This window comes from Heterodontus francisci, chromosome 26, assembly GCF_036365525.1.
Source record: "Heterodontus francisci isolate sHetFra1 chromosome 26, sHetFra1.hap1, whole genome shotgun sequence".
In the NCBI taxonomy this organism is placed as follows: Eukaryota; Metazoa; Chordata; class Chondrichthyes; order Heterodontiformes; family Heterodontidae; genus Heterodontus; species Heterodontus francisci.
The window spans coordinates 6,756,256-6,774,195 of NC_090396.1; the positions used below are offsets into that span (position 1 = coordinate 6,756,256).

The 17,940-nt window shown below is 45.4% G+C and overlaps 1 protein-coding gene across 1 annotated transcript in view; it reads right to left on the minus strand.

The window, feature by feature from the left end:
• Positions 1–451: 451 nt before the first annotated feature.
• LOC137384522 (protein HEATR9-like) overlaps positions 452–17,940 on the minus strand; it is a 282,848-nt gene continuing 265,359 nt past the window's right edge. Inside the window, exons 18-19 of the mRNA XM_068058659.1 lie at positions 9,167–9,258; positions 452–2,445 (exon numbers count right to left, since the gene is read on the minus strand). Coding sequence (XP_067914760.1) covers positions 2,364–2,445; positions 9,167–9,258 — 174 coding nt within the window. The 3' untranslated portion in view covers positions 452–2,363. The remainder of the gene's footprint in view (positions 2,446–9,166; positions 9,259–17,940) is intronic.

The following is a 17,940-nucleotide window of genomic DNA, read 5'->3' on the forward strand; positions in this document are numbered from 1 at the left end:
AACATCACCACCTACAAGTTCCCTCCAAGTCACACATCATCCTAACTTAGGACTATATCGCTGTTCCTTTTCTGGGTCAAAATCCTGGAACTCTCTTCCTAACAGCACTGTGGGTGTACCTACCCCACATGGACTGCAGTAGTTCAAGAAGGCAGTTCAACCCCACCTTCTCAAGGGCAATTAGGGATGGGCAATAATTGTTGGCCTAGCCACCAACGACCACATCCCATGAATGAATTGATAAAAAAGGGAATGCAGGTCAAAAACACCCTTAATTATGTTCCGAACAAGACCAATTAAGGCAATAGGATACTTGGATAGTAAGTCCAGAAAGTTTATTGGAAGTAAAATTATACTTAACAAACTTAGGAAAATAACTTTGCAACTCTGGCAGGTGCACTTCCTGGTCGAGTATTGGTCACAGAAAGACACGAAGGTCCTCTTCTCTCTTTCCAGTCTCGATCCCTCGCCACATGGAGAATTTCATTGTCTGTCAGTCTGTAGTTATACCTCTGAAGTCTTCTATTGTTTCTGTTCACTGAAACCTTATAAGAATCTTGTTTTTAACCCTTTTCTGACCATCACGCCCCCTGGCAGTCAGAGGCGAGCTTTAAGTTCTGATGTAAGGTCACAGACCTGAAACGTTAACTCTATTGCTCTCTCCACTGATACTGCCAGACCTGCTGTGTATTTCCAGTACTTTTTTTTTTCAGAGATACAGTACTGAAACAGGCCCTTCGGCCCACCGAGTCTGTGCCGACCAACAACCACCCATTTATACTAATCCTACACTAATCCCATATTCCCTACCACCTACCTACACTAGGGGCAATTTACAATGGCCAATTTACCTATCACCTGCAAGTCTTTGGCTGTGGGAGGAAACCGGAGCACCCGGCGAAAACCCACGCGGTCACAGGGAGAACTTGCAAACTCCGCACAGGCAGTACCCAGTTGTTTTTATTAGCCTGATAATTGGCTCTAGCTGTTACTAGCTTAATTAGATTGTTTTTTAATTACAACTTCGAATTGAAGTAAGACACCTGGACAAGATGGGCAAAGAAGAACTCATGATCTTCAAGGTCCCAGACACTTTGGCTGAAATACCGTCTCTTCTGCACAGAATTTCACTCATTCTCAAGAGATACCATCTGATTAATATTGCCTGTGCAGACTTCCCAGCCTTGAATTAACACAGGGTTACTTGGAGCTGGTAATGCCTCATTTAACACAGATGGCCAGGCTTGTTGGCTACAGCAGACTACAGACAAATTAAATGTTTAAACTTATATATTAGCTGATTAATCAACAATGCAACTTAATCAAGGTTCTAGGATTAATTGTGACTGATTGGCATAAAATATAAGATATAACTGACTCCTTTAACAAATGTGTTGGTAAAGTAAATAATAAAACTATTTCGAACCACCCTAAAACTAAGCACAGGGATACAAGCCTAGTCTATACAACCTGTTTTCGTAATTTAACCATTTTAGCCCTGATATTACTGATGTGAATCTGCATTGCACCCTCTGCAAGATCAATATATCTTTCCAGAGGTTTTGGTGTACAGAACTGAACGCTGTACTCTAGATGGGGTCTAACTGGAGCTTTATATAACTGTAACATAACTTCCACCCCTTTGTATCCCAGCCCCTTTGAGATAAAGGCCAACATTTCATGAGCCTTTCAAATTATTTTCATACCTGCCCACTCGTTTTTAGCGTTTTCTGTACTTTCCGTGGTTCCTCCACATTTCCTACCTACTCACTATTCAGAAAAATCCATCTTTCTTGCTTCCAAAATGGATGATTCACACTTTCCCCCATAAACTCCTTCTGCCACAGTTTTATCCACTCACTTAATCAAATGTATAATCATTTCCCACTGCCTTCAGAAGAGAAGTAAACAGGGGTAAATGAAGCTATCTCGAACAGAACACCATCAATATTTCGCTAGTACGCCTCCTGAATCTGTGGTTGGAATCCCAAGAACCAGATGGAGACTGAATGGATCTGGATTTCTGAAGTAGAGATGTAACTGTGTGTGCACAAAGACAAGTGCTGAAATAGAGAAGATGCTATTAGGGATGTTACCACAACCAGAAAGGGCACTTATCCTGTTTTAATATCAATATTGTAAACTTCAGGTTTGTTTTGCTCTGAGAACCAAGCCAGGCTAGGCCAAGCCAACTCAAGTGTGAAATGCAATGTAGCACCGTTTCTAATATAGAATTTGGGGAAGCCAATGTAATACCTCAGAATGCCAGTGTAGTGTCGCAGGGTGCCCTTGTATTGTCTCAGGGTGCCAGTGTAATGTCTCGGGGTGCCAGTGTAATGTCTCGGGGTGCCAGTTTATCTCTCCTAGTTGAAGTGCTGGGATAGAAAAGTTGCTGGCCGATAACTTCTTGTGTGTTCAAGGCTCCTCATTGCTTTATGGGCCTCCCTGTAATAAGAGAAACAGTGGATTATTTATGTATTAGAAATGAGAATAAAGTAATAATTTTGAATTTTAGATCGAAACTATAGATTCTGGTTTTCCAAACACTTGTCAGATACCCGGTGGATCAAAGGAAGATCTTGACGTAAAGGCCCCCTTGAAACAGAGTTCAGGCCTTGATAGAAGGGCTCCCATTAACACCAAGTTTGAATCCTGGTCCAGACTAATGCTGGAAACACTTTAGCTGTCTGATTATAATTATCTTCATTGTTCTCCTTGCATCGAGGTGGTAAAAATGTAACAGTGTGACTCTGTTCCAGGAACAGCACAAATGCAGAATCTCACTCTCGCTGTTCCCAGTCACAGTATCATAGGACAGAACAGTCTGCGCAGAAAGACAGCTCCCAACAACAAAAGGTCACTGAGGGACAATGGTTAAAGAGATACTTGGGGCAGTTGAATAGAAGGTACATTTAAAAAAAAAAAAAATTTTTGAGATGAGGGCAGCAAGGTTCATTCCCAGTTGCCCTAAGAGGGAGGAGAGACAATATAAAATAAAGGGTGGAAATCAAAAGGGGGTGCAGGAGCAGAGGGACATGAGGGTATATGTGCACAAATTGTTGAAGGTTGCAGGGCAGGTTGAGAAAGTGGTTAAAAAGGCATATAGGATCCTGGACTTTATTAATAGAAGCATAGGGTACAAAAGCAAGGAAGTTATGGTGAAGATTTATAAAACACTGGTTCAACTTCAACTGGAGTATTGTGTCCAGTTCTGGGAACCACACTTTACAAAGGATATGAAGACATTAGAGACAGTGCAGAAAAGATTCACAAGAGAAGCTTCAGTTGTTTGGATAGATTGGAGAAGCAGAGGCTGTTCTCCTTGGAGAAGAGAAGATGAAGCGGAGATTTGATGGAGGGGTCTGGACAGAGTAGATGGAGAGAAACTGTTCCCTTTGTCAAAAGGATCCGGAACTAGAGGTCACTGATTAGCAAGAGCAATGACAACATGAGGAGAAACTTTTTTATGCAGCGAGTGGTTAGGATCTGGAATAACTGCTCGAGAGTGTGGTGGAGGCAGATTCAATCATGGCTTTCAAAAGAGAATTGGATAATTATCTGAAGAGAAAATATTTGCAGGGCTATGGGGTATGCTGTATGATTGCCTTTAAGAGTGATGTCCCTTTAAGATGTTAGTATGCTAATGAGCTAAGTACCAGGACACAGTCATGTGACTCAGAGCCAGAGCCACTCTGCAACTGTAACACCTAGAGGTAAGTTCTATAAATAGTTAGCTCTGTGCTGTATATAATAGTGTAGCTGTAAATAAACCTATTTGAGATCTTCAACCAACTGAATTCCACGTATCTCATTTACGTTGCAAAAGACAACATAACAAGAACTCATTACATGGTGGCAGTTGTGGTAGAAACCAAAGTCTAAGCTTGAAGAGCACAGAGAATAAAACGACTTTCCTACAGCCACAAGAGAGGAAAGTTGAAAAATAACTGGCCCAAACAGGGAAAGATGAAAACACTTACCTCAAGCTGTAGAAGACAGAGCACTGAATGACAGGTTGCAAATTAATCTCTGCAATTGGGTGAGTCATTCTCCCAACTGTCCAGGAATCCCCATTGAAAAAAAGCTTTGAGGTGTTTGCAACTTTGATTTTTTTAGGCTCAATAAAAGAATAAAACAGGGAAAAGCCAATCCCTATCTCAGGCTGATCAATTGTTTTAAAAAGACCCCCTCCCAGGCTGATTGGAGTCAGCACCATGACAGGAGGCGCCCGACAACAAAGTGTGAAGGAATCCTCCATTCACGCAGCTCACAGCTGAAGCTTAAAAAAAAAATCAAACTACTCGGGTGGGAAGACCTTTTATTCATTCAGCCCGAGCTTTTTAAAAATCCCATAAAACTACTCAACTAAGAAGAATTGCCTATTGAACGGCTGTATAAGCAAACTCTAACAGAGAGAAAAAAGCACTTGAAAAGCCTATTGCACAGCTGTGTTAGCAGACAAATAACAGTGCTGGAAGCAAGATAAATAGACAAGCACTGCTGAACACCTGCTCCTGTCAATCAAAGCAGCCAAGAGAGTTTCTTTTAAAGGGAAAGCAATACAGAATCACAGAATAAGTCATAAAACAAGTTTTAACACAAAAGAGCAGCAGAAAAATGGATACCAAATTTCCCAGCATGAACTGGCAGGCCATGGATATACTACTTGAGTTCCAACTTTCCAAACAAAGAACACAGTTATGCTTTGCTGACCAAGTGACAGTAGAATTAGAAAAACAGGCTGTAAAAATACTGATAGCAGCTGGAAATGAGGGATTACACAGAATCAATACGTCTGTCTTATCTGACGAGGACCAGAAAGATCCCACAAAGATATGGAAAGTGTTGGAAGATCAACTCCGATTGAGAGTGAATTTTCGAATTCACCGCCTGGAATTGATGTCCTACAGGCAACAGCACAGGAATCAATAGTTGCCGTAGTAAGGGCAATGAATGTGATGTCTCAGAAACTGAGCTGTCAGACCGAATAATGGAACTAGTGATTGTATCAACACCCATTGAAGCATTTCAGAAAGTCCTCTTGGAGAAAAAGACAGATCACAGCATTGATGCACTGCTGGAAGATGGCAGGAAATAAGAAGCTATTGTAGCTGGACAACAGCACTTGCAAGCACGAAGTGCAGCCAACAGTATCGGTAAGATAACCAGGTCAAAAAGAGTAAGCAAGCTGTATGGTCAGTGGATTTCGTGACCCGTGCAAAGTGTGCGGTGCAAAAGGACACTGGGCCAGCCTATGCAAGAAGTCTGGCTCCAAAGACACAGCCAGAAGTCACAGCAGGGCACAGACAAACAGACAACAGGCAGTGAAACAGACCTGAGACAAGATTCAGAGAGAAGTAATTCTCAGACAGAAGACGAACAAGCGTTTCACATTATCAACATGATATGTCAGGTTCAGAAAGTCAAACAACTGGAAGCTTTTGCCACCATTAACATCACATGCCCAAAGAAAGCTGGCAAACATACACTCAGGGTTAAGAGTGGCACCGGCACTAGTGTAAATATCCTACCAGTCCGAATCCTGAAGGATATGTACCAGAGTCATTGGAAATCTATGATATCACCGACAACTGCCAAGTTATCTGCATACAACAGGTCACCCATCCCTTACAGTGACATATTAACAATGCAATGGCAAGTCGACATAGAAACCAAAAACATTCTACCTAGTAGACACAAGCGGACCAGCAGTGACAGGACTACCAGCGTGTAAGGACCTCAATATCTTAACTATCCACGACAGCATTGCCAAGGGGAAATCCCCAAGGACTGGAATCTGCTCGCAGACTCTGAACAGCATCAAACGGTGCAGTCTGGAAACCCAGCAACAGCACAACTATGCTGCACCTTCACTTCTGTGCTCTGGAGAACCACCAGCATCATAACGAGCCAGAATGGACAGGTATCTCCATGAGGCCAAGTATTCCTCCCCCAACAAGTCCTCAACCTTGAGTCCCAAGCTTTCAGACACGGAGGGTGAGGAGAGGCGAAGGACACACAATGTCCTGAGGAGGCAGAGGATGAATGAGTTGAAGCATTGTATATTGGCTCTTCAAGATGAGATGCCGATACTTACCAAGAATGACAATCCTCAAAAGTGGTCATCTTGAGAAAAGCAACAGAATATATTAGTAGTCTGAAGACTGAATGCAGAGGGGGAGAATCTGCAGCAACAGATGAGATGCGAATTCCCCGAGCAAGAGTTGTCAAACCACTGAGATGATATATGGAATCATGAGCCTGTATATTTGTAAATTTCATAATCTCTATACCTGTGTAAATAATTTTGATGTTATCTAATGTGTTGTGCTTTTATTTTTAGCAATATGAGACTTATCTTTGGAAGGAAGGGAATGTTGTCTGATTGCCTTTAAGAGTGATGTCGCTTGAAGATCTTAGTATGCTAATGAGCTAAGTACTAGGATGCAGTCATGTGACTCAGAGCCAGAGCCACTCTGCAACTGTAACATCTAGAGGCAAGTTCTGTAAATAGTTAGCTCTGTACTGTATATAATAGTGCAGTTGTAAGTAAACCTGTTTTGAAATCTTCAACCAACTATACTCCAGGCATTTCATTTATGTTGCATCAGACAGCATAAAAAGCTTCTCATTACAGGGCAAAGGTGGTGGACAGGGACTAGCTGAGTTGCTCTTGCAGAGAGCCGGCACGAATATGACAGGCCAAATGGCCTCCTTCTGTGCTGTAAGCATTCTATGATTCCATGACATTAACAGCCAACCACTTCGTGTGAGACTGGAGTCACATATTAGTCACATTTGGGGCAATGATGAACTAGTTGGATTTTTAAAACAACAGAAGATGTACATTTCTGTAGAGCCTTTCATGTCATCAAGATGTATCCAAGTGGTTCACTTTTGAAGTGTAATTGCTGTTGTAATGTAGCATACAGTACAGTAAAGTCCCACAAACAGCAATTTGATCAGCTGTATTTAGTAACATTGTTTAGATAAATATTGGCTAGGACACCAGGTAGAACGTCCCTGCTTTTTTTTTTAAAGTAATGCTGTGGGATCTTTTCCTTCCACCCAAGAAAGCAGATAGGGCCTCAGTTTAACATCTCAGTTGAAAGATGGCATCTCTGACTCCCTCAGTCCTGGAGTGTCAGCCTAGATTTTGTACTCAAGCCTCTGGAGAGTGGTTTGAACCTACAGCCTTCTAACTTGAGGAGAGTTTGCTACCAACTAGGCCACAAACCCAATAGCTTCTCATGGTCATTTTGTGATGTCAGCACAGAGTTCAATTTCAATACTTCCCATGTTGGGATTTGAACTCACGACCTCTGGGTTGCAATCATACCATAAGAACTAGGCTACGATACCCACTGTTAGAAAATAAATGTACTTCTGCATTTTGCATTAGGCATTGGCATAGGCATTGAGGGTAAGTGAAGTTAGCTTGAGACGGTCACATAGGGTGCGACATCAAACCAGCTAGAAAATGGGAAACAATGTCCTTGAGCCCGAACCACACTACCAGAAGGATGTGGAGGCTTTGGAGAGGGTACAGAAGAGGTTTACCAGGATGTTGCCTGGTCTGGAAGGCATTAGCTATGAGGAGAGGTTGGATAAACTCGAATTGTTTTCACTGGAACGACGGAGGTTGAGGGGCAACATGATAGAGGTTTACAAAGTTATGAGCGGCATGGACAGAGTGGATAGTCAGAAGCTTTTTCCCAGGGTGGAAGAGTCAGTTACTAGGGGACATAGGTTTAAGGTGCGAGGGACAAAGTTTAGAGGGGATGTGCGAGGCATGTTCTTTACACAGAGGGTGGTGAGTGCCTGGAACTTGCTGCTGGAGGAGGTGGTGGAAGCAGGTACGGATAGCGACGTTTAAGAGGCATCTTGACAAATACATGAATCGGATGGGAATAGAGGGATATGGGCCCCGGAAGTGCAGAAGGTTTTAGTTTAGACAGGCATCAAGATCGGCGCAGGCTTGGAGGGCCGAATGGCCTGTTCCTGTGCTGTACTGTTCTTTGTTCTTTTATAAAGGTTAAGCAACAGAGGAGTAATAGAAATTAGTAGACAAAGAAATAAATAAATGCAGTCTACAACCTTGAGACAGCTCAGCTAAGAATGAAACCTTTGTAGTAAGTGTACATCCACTCCTGTGTTGTGAATGGGAAGCCATTGCACCACAACCAGTTGAACAAGGCAATAATGAGAATGATTGTTATAAAGAAAGAGGCAGATTAGTTCACTGGCACTTGGAGAGAGCTGGATTTAGACTGTGACAGGTGTCCCAAGTTATGATTATGCAATGGATAGAAAGCTCATCGCTTGTCAAATAATTACATTCTAATCAAAAAATGTCATGCTTCAGTTAAGTTCAAATGGACCAGGGACCTAATTATACACTGAGTTAATCGTCTTAGATCAGCGGACATACCATCTGGTGTGCGCAACACCCACAGAGCGCTGGCACAATTTATGGTGGCATGTGAATTTGCCCAACATGACTTCTAATCTTAGCCTGGGAACTACGAACAGTCATTAGGGCCTTTCCTGACCAATGCTTAGTGCCTGTTGTGCAACTCAATGGCTGGTTTAGGAGCAGCAGTTCACCAACGGTCTGTCTTAATATTGATTGATGCAGGGCATTGATGGGCAAAAGGGAGGGAAGGAGGCATATCTTAAAGGTGAAACAGGCTTTTTTATTTTAGTTCAAACTTATAATATTTTCTATCTTTCTCCCCTCCTGAAATTGCCAATCATGCTGGGAGCCCTCTGCTGCTTGCAAAGTGGCCATACTCTACATGTGAGCCTAGATAATGAGTGGCGGTACATGACAGTCAAGCCTGAAAGTCCCTGAAAAATGTACCCAGGTACTGTCCAGCAGAGCAGCTAGCTTGGGAGTGGAGACCTGAGCTGATTTCTCCACTCTCTAAGTAAGAGAATGGAGGTAACCCTGGCTGAGTTCCCCAACGGACTATTTCACCTTTAAGATATGCCTCCTTCCCTCCCTTTTGCCCATCAATGCCCTGCATCAATCAATATTAAGACAGTCCGTTTGCATTTACCGGGAACCGAGCTCAGGGTCTCATTCACTGCATTTAAAAGCTAAGCTGAATTGAGTTGTGTCCTTCTCCTGTATGTCACCCTTTTGCTCTTTCCCCTACAGTACCTGGCAAGTGGTCCCTCTCCAAGCTGTCGATTCAGCAGGCTGCGTTTCACACGCACATCATTCAGATGCAGCCGAGCAAACGTCCGTATTATCTGTAAGCAATAGGACACAATGTGGAATTCAGGCACCAGCTGCAGGAGGGCAGGACAGAATGAGCATGCAGAATCAAAACAAATAAAAGTTAAAGAATATGTCCAACAGCATGTCAGAGAGCTTGTCTTTTCATTTATATAAAAGCAAAATACTGCGGATGCTGGAAATCTGAAACAAAAACAAGAAATGCTGGATTCACTCAGCAGGTCTGGCAGCATCTGTGGAAAGAGAAGCAGAGTTAACGTTTCGGGTCAGTGACCCTTCTTCGGAACTGACAAATATTAGAAAAGTCACAGATTATAAACAAGTGAGGTGGGGGTTGGGCAAGAGATAACAAAGGAGAAGGTGCAGATTGGACCAGGCCACATAGCTGACCAAAAGGTCACGGAGCAAAGGCAAACAATATGTTAATGGTGTGTTGAAAGACAAAGCATTAGTACAGATTAGGTGTGAATATACTGAATATTGAACATCAGCAAGTGCAAACCTGAAGAAAAACAACCTGAAAAAAACAGTGGGTAAGCAAACTGAACAAACTAAGACGAAATGAAATAAATGCAAAAAAAGATTGTAAAAAATGTAAAAAGGAATGCAAAAAAAAAAAGGAAGAAAAAATAACTAAAAATGACTAAAAATGAAAGTAAAGTGGGGGGCTGTCATGCTCTGAAATTATTGAACTCAATGTTCAGTCCGGCAGGCTGTAGTGTGCCTAATCGGTAGATGAGATGCTGTTCCTCGAGCTTGCGTTGATGTTCACTGGAACACTGCAGCAATCCCAGGACAGAGATGTGAGCATGAGAGCAGGGGGGAGTGTTGAAATGGCAAGCAACCGGAAGCTCAGGGTCCTGCTTGCGGACTGAGCGGAGATGTTCCCCAAAGCGGTCACCCAGTCTGCGCTTGGTCTCCCCAAAGTGTGGTCTCCTCTACAGTGAGCAGCGAATACAGTATACTACATTGAAAGAAGTACAAGTAAATCGCTGCTTCACCTGAAAGGAGTGTTTGGGGCCTGGGATAGTGAGGAGAGAGGAGGTAAATGGGCAGGTATTACACCTCCTGCGATTGCAAGGGAAGGTGCCCTGGGACGGGGACGAGGTGGTGGGGGTAATGGAGGAGTGGACCAGGGTGTCGCGGAGGGAACGATCCCTTCGGAATGCTGACAGGGGAAGGGAGGGGAAGATGTGACTGGTAGTGGCATCACGCTGGAGGTGGCGGAAATGGCGGAGGATGATCCTTTGGATATGGAGGCTGGTGGGATGAAAAGTGAGGACAAGGGGAACCCTGTCACGGTTCTGGGAGGAAGGGGAAGGGGTGAGGGTAGAGGTGCGGGGAATGGGTCGGACACGGTTGAGGGCCCTGTCAACCACAGTGGGGGGAAATCCTCGGTTGAGGAAAAAGGAGGTCAGATCAGAAGCACCGTCATGGAAGGTAGCATCATCAGAGCAGATGCGTCGGAGACGGAGAAACTGGGAGAATGGAATGGAGTCCTTACAGGAGGTAGGGTGTGAAGAAGTGTAGTCGAGGTAGCTGTGGGAGTCAGTGGGCTTATAATGGATATTGGTAGACAGCCTATCCCCAGAGATGGAGACAGAGAAGTCGAGGAAGGGAAGGGAAGTGTCAGAGATGGACCATGTAAAGGTGAGAGAAGGGTGGAAATTGGAAGCAAAGTTGATAAAGTTTTCTAGTTCAGGGCGGGAGCAGGAAACGGCACCGATACAGTCATCAATGTACCGGAAAAAGAGTTGGGGGAGGGGGCCTGAGTAGAACTGGAACAAAGAATGCTCGACATATCCCACAAAAAGACAGGCATAACTAGGACCCATGCGGGTACCCATAGCGACACCTTTTACTTGAAGGAAATGCATGGAGTTGAAGGAGAAGTTGTTCAATGTGAGAACAAGTTCAGCCAGGCGGAGGAGGGTGTTGGTGGATGGGGACTGGTTGGGCCTCTGTTCCAGGAAGAAGCGGAGAGCCCTCAAACCATCCTGGTGGGGGATGGAGGTGTAGAGCGATTGGACGTCCATAGTGAAGAGGAGGCGGTTGGGACCAGGAAACTGGAAATTGTCAAAATGACGTAGGGCGTCAGAAGAGTCACGGATGTAGGTGGGAAGAGACTGGACCAGCGGAGAAAAGATAGAGTCTAGATAGGAAGAAATAAGTTCAGTTGGGCAGGAGCAGGCTGACACAATGGGTCTGCCGGGACAGTCCCGTTTGTGGATTTTGGGAAGGAGGTAGAAGCGGGCTGTCCGGGGTTGCGGGACTATGAGGTTGGAAGCTGTAGAGGGAAGATCTCCAGAGGAGATGAGGTCAGTGACAGTCCTTTGGACGGTGGCTTGATGTTCGGTGGTGGGGTCATGGTCCAGAGGGAGGTAGGAAGAGGTGTCTGTGAGTTGGCGTTGAGCTTCTGCAAGGTAGAGGTCGGTACGCCATACAACAACAGCACCACCCTTGTCTGCAGGTTTGATGACCATGTCGGGGTTAGACCTGAGAGAACGGAGTGCCTCAAGTTCAGAGGGGGACAGGTTAGAGTGAGTGAGGGGGGCAGAGAAATTGAGACGACCAATGTCTCGCCGACAGTTCTCAATGAAGAGATCAAGAGCGGGTAAGAGGCCAGGGTGAGGGGTCCAGGTAGAGGGAGAATGCTGGAGGCGGGTGAATGGGTCTGCTGGTCGGGGGGAGGACTCCTGGTCGAAGAAGTGAGCCCGGAGGCGGAGGCGACAGAAGAAGAGCTCAACGTCATGCCGAGCGCGAAATTCATTGAGGTGGGGGCGTAAGGGGATAAAACTGAGACCTTTGCTGAGTACAGAACGCTCAGCATTAGAGAGGGGGAGGTCAGAGGGTATAGTGAATACACGGCAAGGGGGCAGATCAGAAGGGGTGGGGTCAGAGGGAAGTGAAGCGGAAGGAGGATCTGGAGGGGCATTAGTCCCCATCAGCTGCTGGAGCTTGCGTTCCTTAACACCTGAAAGGAAGAAAAAAAGTTTTTTGTTAATGCGTCGGATGAGACGTAAGATGAGATGAAACTGCGGAGTAGAACAGATTTGAGATAAGGTGAGACGGTGCTGCTGGAGAGAGAGGTCCAGTGTGTGCATATGGCGGCGCATAGCACTGAGTGTGGATCTCAGGATGTGGCGAGAGTAGCAGTCCGAGGAACGTTGTATTTCTTGGAGATACCTTTTCATTTCTTTGTCTTCATCAAATTGAGGCATGTTGGGGCCAGCAAATTGGGCACAGAGCAGGTACAGCAAGGGTTAAATATAGAGTAAAGCTCCCTCTACACTGTCCCCATTAAACACTCCCAGGACAGGTGCAGCACTGGAAGAAAAGCGAAATACTGCGGATGCTGGAAATCTGAAATAAAAACAAGAAATGCTGGAACCACTCAGCAGGTCTGGCAGCATCTGTGGAAAGAGAAGCAGAGTTAACGTTTCGGGTCAGTGACCCTTCTTCGGAACTGGAACTACAGCACTGGGTTAGATACAGAGTAAAGCTCCCTCTACACTGTCTCCCACCTCATAAAAGCCCCATTTGCTGGACCAGTCGTAGAGTCATTACAGCACATTAGGCATCATTTTCCCATTTCCACACAATGACCACTGTGAGTGAGATTCAGTGCAGCATTAGAGGAAGTTGACTGCTGTTCTCCATGCCTGTTCTTTTATTTGTTCATGGGATTTTGATAGTGGGGGATGCAGCGACAGTAATGTTGTTGAATATCAAGGGGAGATGGTTAGATTGTCTCTTGTTGTCGATGGTCATTGCCTGGTACTGGTGTGGCGCGAATGTTACTCGAAACTTATCAGCCCAAGCCTGGATGTTGTCCAGGAATGTTGATCACTGGGAAGCATTGGACTTTCCTCTCTTCACTCAGGGCTGGATTTGAATGAGAGTCACAGAGGACCATCTATCTGCACCAGCAATCCCTCAATAACTCCTGGTTGGAGTCATACCTCGCACAAAGGAAGATGGTTGTGGTTGTTGGAGGTCAATCATCTGAGTTCCAGGACATCACTGCACAAGTTCCTCAGGGTAGTGTCCTGGGCCCAACCATCTTCAGCTGCTTCATCAATGACCTTCCTTCAATCATAAGGTCAGAAGTGGGGATGTTCGCTGATGATTGCACAATGTTCAGCACCATTCGTGACTCCTCAGATACTGAATCAGTCTCTGTAGAAATGCAGCAAGACTTGGACTATATCCAGGCTTGGGCTGATAAGTGGCAAGTACCATTCGTGCCACACAAGTGTGAGGCAATGAATGACCATCTCCAACAAGAGAGAATCCAACCATCTCCCCTTGACATTCAATGGCATTATCACTGAATCCCCGACTATCAACATCCTGGGGGTTACAATTGACCAGAAACTGAACTGGAGTAGCCATTTTAATACCGTGGCTACAAGAACAGGTCAGAGGCTAGGAATTCTGAGGTGAGTAACTCACCTCCTGACTCCCCAAAACCTTTCCACCATCTGCAAGGCACAAGTCAGGAGTGTGATGGAATACTCTCTACTTGCCTGGATGGGTGCAGCTCCAACAACACTCAAGAAGCTCGAGACCATCCAGGACAAAGCAGCCCGCTTGATTGGCACCCCATCCACAAACATTCACTCCCTCCACCATCGACGCACAGTGACAGCAGTGTGTACCATCTGCAAGACGCACTGCAGCAACGCACCAAGGCTCCTTAGACAGCACCTTCCAAACCCGCAACCTCTACCAACTAGAAGGCCAAGGGTAGCAGATGCATGGGAACACCACCACCTGCAAGTTCCTGTCCAAGTCACACTCTATCCTGACTTGGAACAATATCGCCATTCCTTCACTGTTGCTGGGTCAAAATCCTGGAACTCTCTTCCTAACACTGTGAGTATACCAACCCCAAATGGACTGCAGCGGTTCAAGAAGGCAGCTCACCACCACCTTCTCAAGGGCAATTAGAGATGGGCAATAAATGCTGGTCTAGACAGTTTTGCCCACATCCCATGAATGAATAAGAAAACATCCGAAGAACAAAGAACAAAGAACAGTACAGCACAGGAACAGGCCATTCGGCCCTCCAAGCCTGCGCCGATCTTGATGCCTGTCTAAACTAAAACCTTCTACACTTCCGGGGTCCGTGTCCCTCTATTCCCATCCGATTCATGTATTTGTCAAGATGCCTCTTAAACGTCTCTATGGTATCTGCTTCCACCACATCCCCCGGCAGCACGTTCCAGGCACTCACCACCCTCTGTGAAAAGAACTTGCCCCGCACATCCCCTCTAAACTTTGCCACTCTCACCTTAAACCTATGTCCCCTAGTAACTGACTCTTCCACCCTGGGAAAAAGCTTCTGACTATCCACTCTGTCCATGCCACTCATAACTTTGTAAACCTCTATCAGGTCACCCCTCCACCTCCGTCGTTCCAGTGAAAACAATCAGAGTTTATCCATCCCCTCCTCATAGCTAATGCCCTCCAGACCAGGCAACATCCTGGTAAACCTCTTCTGTACCCTCTCCAAATCCTCCACATCCTTCTGGTAGTGTGGCGCGCAATAATCTACGTGTGGCCTAACTAAAGTTCTGTACAGCTGCAGCATGACTTGCCAATTTTTATACTCTATGCCCCGACCGATGAAGGCAAGCATGCCGTATGCCTTCTTGACTATCTTATCCAAACTGCGTTGCCACTTTCAGTGACCTGTGGACCTGTACGCCCAGATCTCTCTGCCTGTCAATACTCCTAAGGGTTCTGCCATTTACTGTATACTTTCCACCTGCATTAGACCTTCCAAAATGCATTACCTCACATTTGTCCGAATTAAACTCCATCTGCCATTTCTGCGCCCAAGTCTCCAACCGATCTATATTCTGCTGTATCCTCTGACAATCCTCATCACTGTCCGCAACTCCACCAATCTTTGTGTCATCCGCAAACTTACTAATCAGACCAGCTACATTTTCCTCCAAATCATTTATATATACTACAAACAGCAAAGGTCCCAGCACTGATCCCTGTGGAACACCACTAGTCACATCCCTCCATTCAGAAAAGCACCCTTCCACTGCTACCCTCTGTCTTCTATGACCGAGCCAGTTCTGTATCCATCTTGCCAGCTCCCCTCTGATCCCATGTGACTTCACCTTTTGTATCTGTCTGCCATGAGGGACCTTGTCAAAGACTTTACTGAAGTCCATATAGATAACATCCACTGCCCTTCCGTCATCAATCATCGTTGTTACTTCCTCAAACAACTCAATCAAATTAGTGAGACACGACCTTCCCTTCACAAAACAATGCTGCCTCTCACTAATAAGTACATTTGTTTCCAAATGGGAGTAAATCCTGTCCCGAAGAATCCTCTCTAATAATTTCCCGACCACTGACGTAAGGCTCACCGGCCTATAGTTTCCTGGATTATCCTTGCTACCCTTCTTACACAAAGGAACAACATTGGCTATTCTCCAGTCCTCTGGGACCTCACCTGTAGCCAATGAGGATGCAAAGATTTCTGTCAAGGCCCCAGCAATTTCTTCCCTTGCCTCCCACAGTATTTTGGGGAAGATCCCATCAGGCCCTGGGGACTTATCTACCTTAATGCTTTGCAAGACACCCAACACCTCCTCCTTTTTGATATTGAGATGACTGAGACTATCTACACTCCCTTCCCTCGACTCATCATCCACCAAGTCCTTCTCTTTGGTGTATACTGATGCAAAGTACTCATTTAGTACCTCACTCATTTCCTCTGGCTCCACACATAGATTCCCTCCTCCGTCCTTGAGTGGGCCAACCCTTTCCCTGGTTACCCTCTTGCTCTTTACATATGCATAAAAAGCCTTGGGATTTTCCTTAATCCTGTTTGCCAATGACTTCTCATAACCCTTTTTAGCCCTCCTGACTCCTTGCTTAAGTTCCTTCCTACTTTCTTTATATTCCTCAAGGGCTTCGTCTGTTCCCAGCCTTCTAGCCCTTACGAATGCTTCCTTTATCTTTTTGATGAGGCTCACAATATCCCGCGTTATCCAAGGTTCCCGAAACTTGCCAAACTTATCCTTCTTCCTCACAGGAACATACTGGTCCTGGATTCTAATCAACTGACGTTTGAAAGACTCTCACATGTCAGATGTTGATTTACCCTCAAACAGCCGCCCCCAATCTAAATTCTTCAGTTCCTGCCTAATATTGTTATAATTAGCCTTCCCCCAATTTAGCACCTTCACCCGAGGACTACTCTTATCCTTATCCACAAGTACCTGAAAAACATAGAACATAGAACAGTACAGCACAGTACAGGCCCTTCGGCCCACGATGTTGTGCCGAACATTTAACCTACTCCAATATCAAACTAACTACCTACCCTTCATTCTACTATCATCCATGTACCTAAAACTTATGGAATTTTGGTCACTGTTCCCGAAATGCTCCCCTACTGAAACTTCAACCACCTGGCCGGGCTCATTCCCCAATATCAGGTCCAGTGCGGCCCCATCGCTAGTTGGACTATCTGCGTATTGTTTCAAGAAGCCCTCCTGGATGCTCCTTCCAAATTCTGCCCCATCCAAGCCCCTAGCACTAAGTGAGTCCCAGTCAATATAGGGGAAGTTAAAATCACTCACCACTACAACCCTGTTACTTTTACATCTTTCCAAAATCTGACTACATATCTGCTCCTCTACCTCCCGCTGGCTGTTGGGAGGCTTGTAGTAAACCCCCAACATCGTGACTGCACCCTTCCTATTCCTGAGCTCCACCCATATTGCCTCACTGCATGAAACCTTCGGAGGTGTCCTCCCGCAGTCCAGCTGTGATATTCTCCTTAACCAGTAATGCAACTCCCCCACCCCTTTTACATCCCCCTCTATCCCGCCTGAAGCTTCTAAATCTCGGAACATTTCGCTGCCAATCCTGTCCTTCCCTCAACCAAGTCTCTTTAATAGCAACAACATCATAGTTCCAAGTACTAATCCAAGCTCTAAGTTCATCTACCTTACCTGTTATACTTCTGGCATTGAAACAAATGCACTTCAGACCACCAGTCCCGCTGTGCTCCGCAACTTCTCCCTGCCTGCTCTTCCTCTTAGTCTTACTGGCCTTATTTACTAGTTCCCCTTCATGTACTTCACTTGCTGTCCTACTGCTCTGGTTCCCAGCCCCCTGCCACACTAGTTTAAACCCTCCCGAGTGACACTAGCAAACCTCGCAGCCAGGATATTTGTGCCCCTCCAGTTTAGATGCAAACCGTCCTTCTTGTACAGGTCCCATCTGCCCCTGAAGAGATCCCAATGGTCCAGATATCTGAAACCCTCCCTCCTACATCAGCTGTTCAGCGACGTGTTTCGCTGCACTAACTTCCTATTTCTAGCCTCACTGGCACGTAGAACTCGTTTTGTACAAGAAGAACCATTGCCACAATCATCTTGCTGAGGAATTATTAATTTGGTGTGATTTTCAAGCCTATGGATTGTATGGACATGAACTCTAGCCATCTAATCTCGGACAGGATGGTTTGCAAAATACAACCCCTCTTGGCTCTGATCTTTTATTGGTGATGATTACAGAATCCATTACCTCAAATTTCCATTCTTTCCACCACTGGCACACAATGGCTGCAGTGCATTGCTACCGATAGATGCACTGTAGCAACTTGCCGAGGCTCCTTCGACAGTACTCTCCAAACCTGCAACCTCTACCACTGA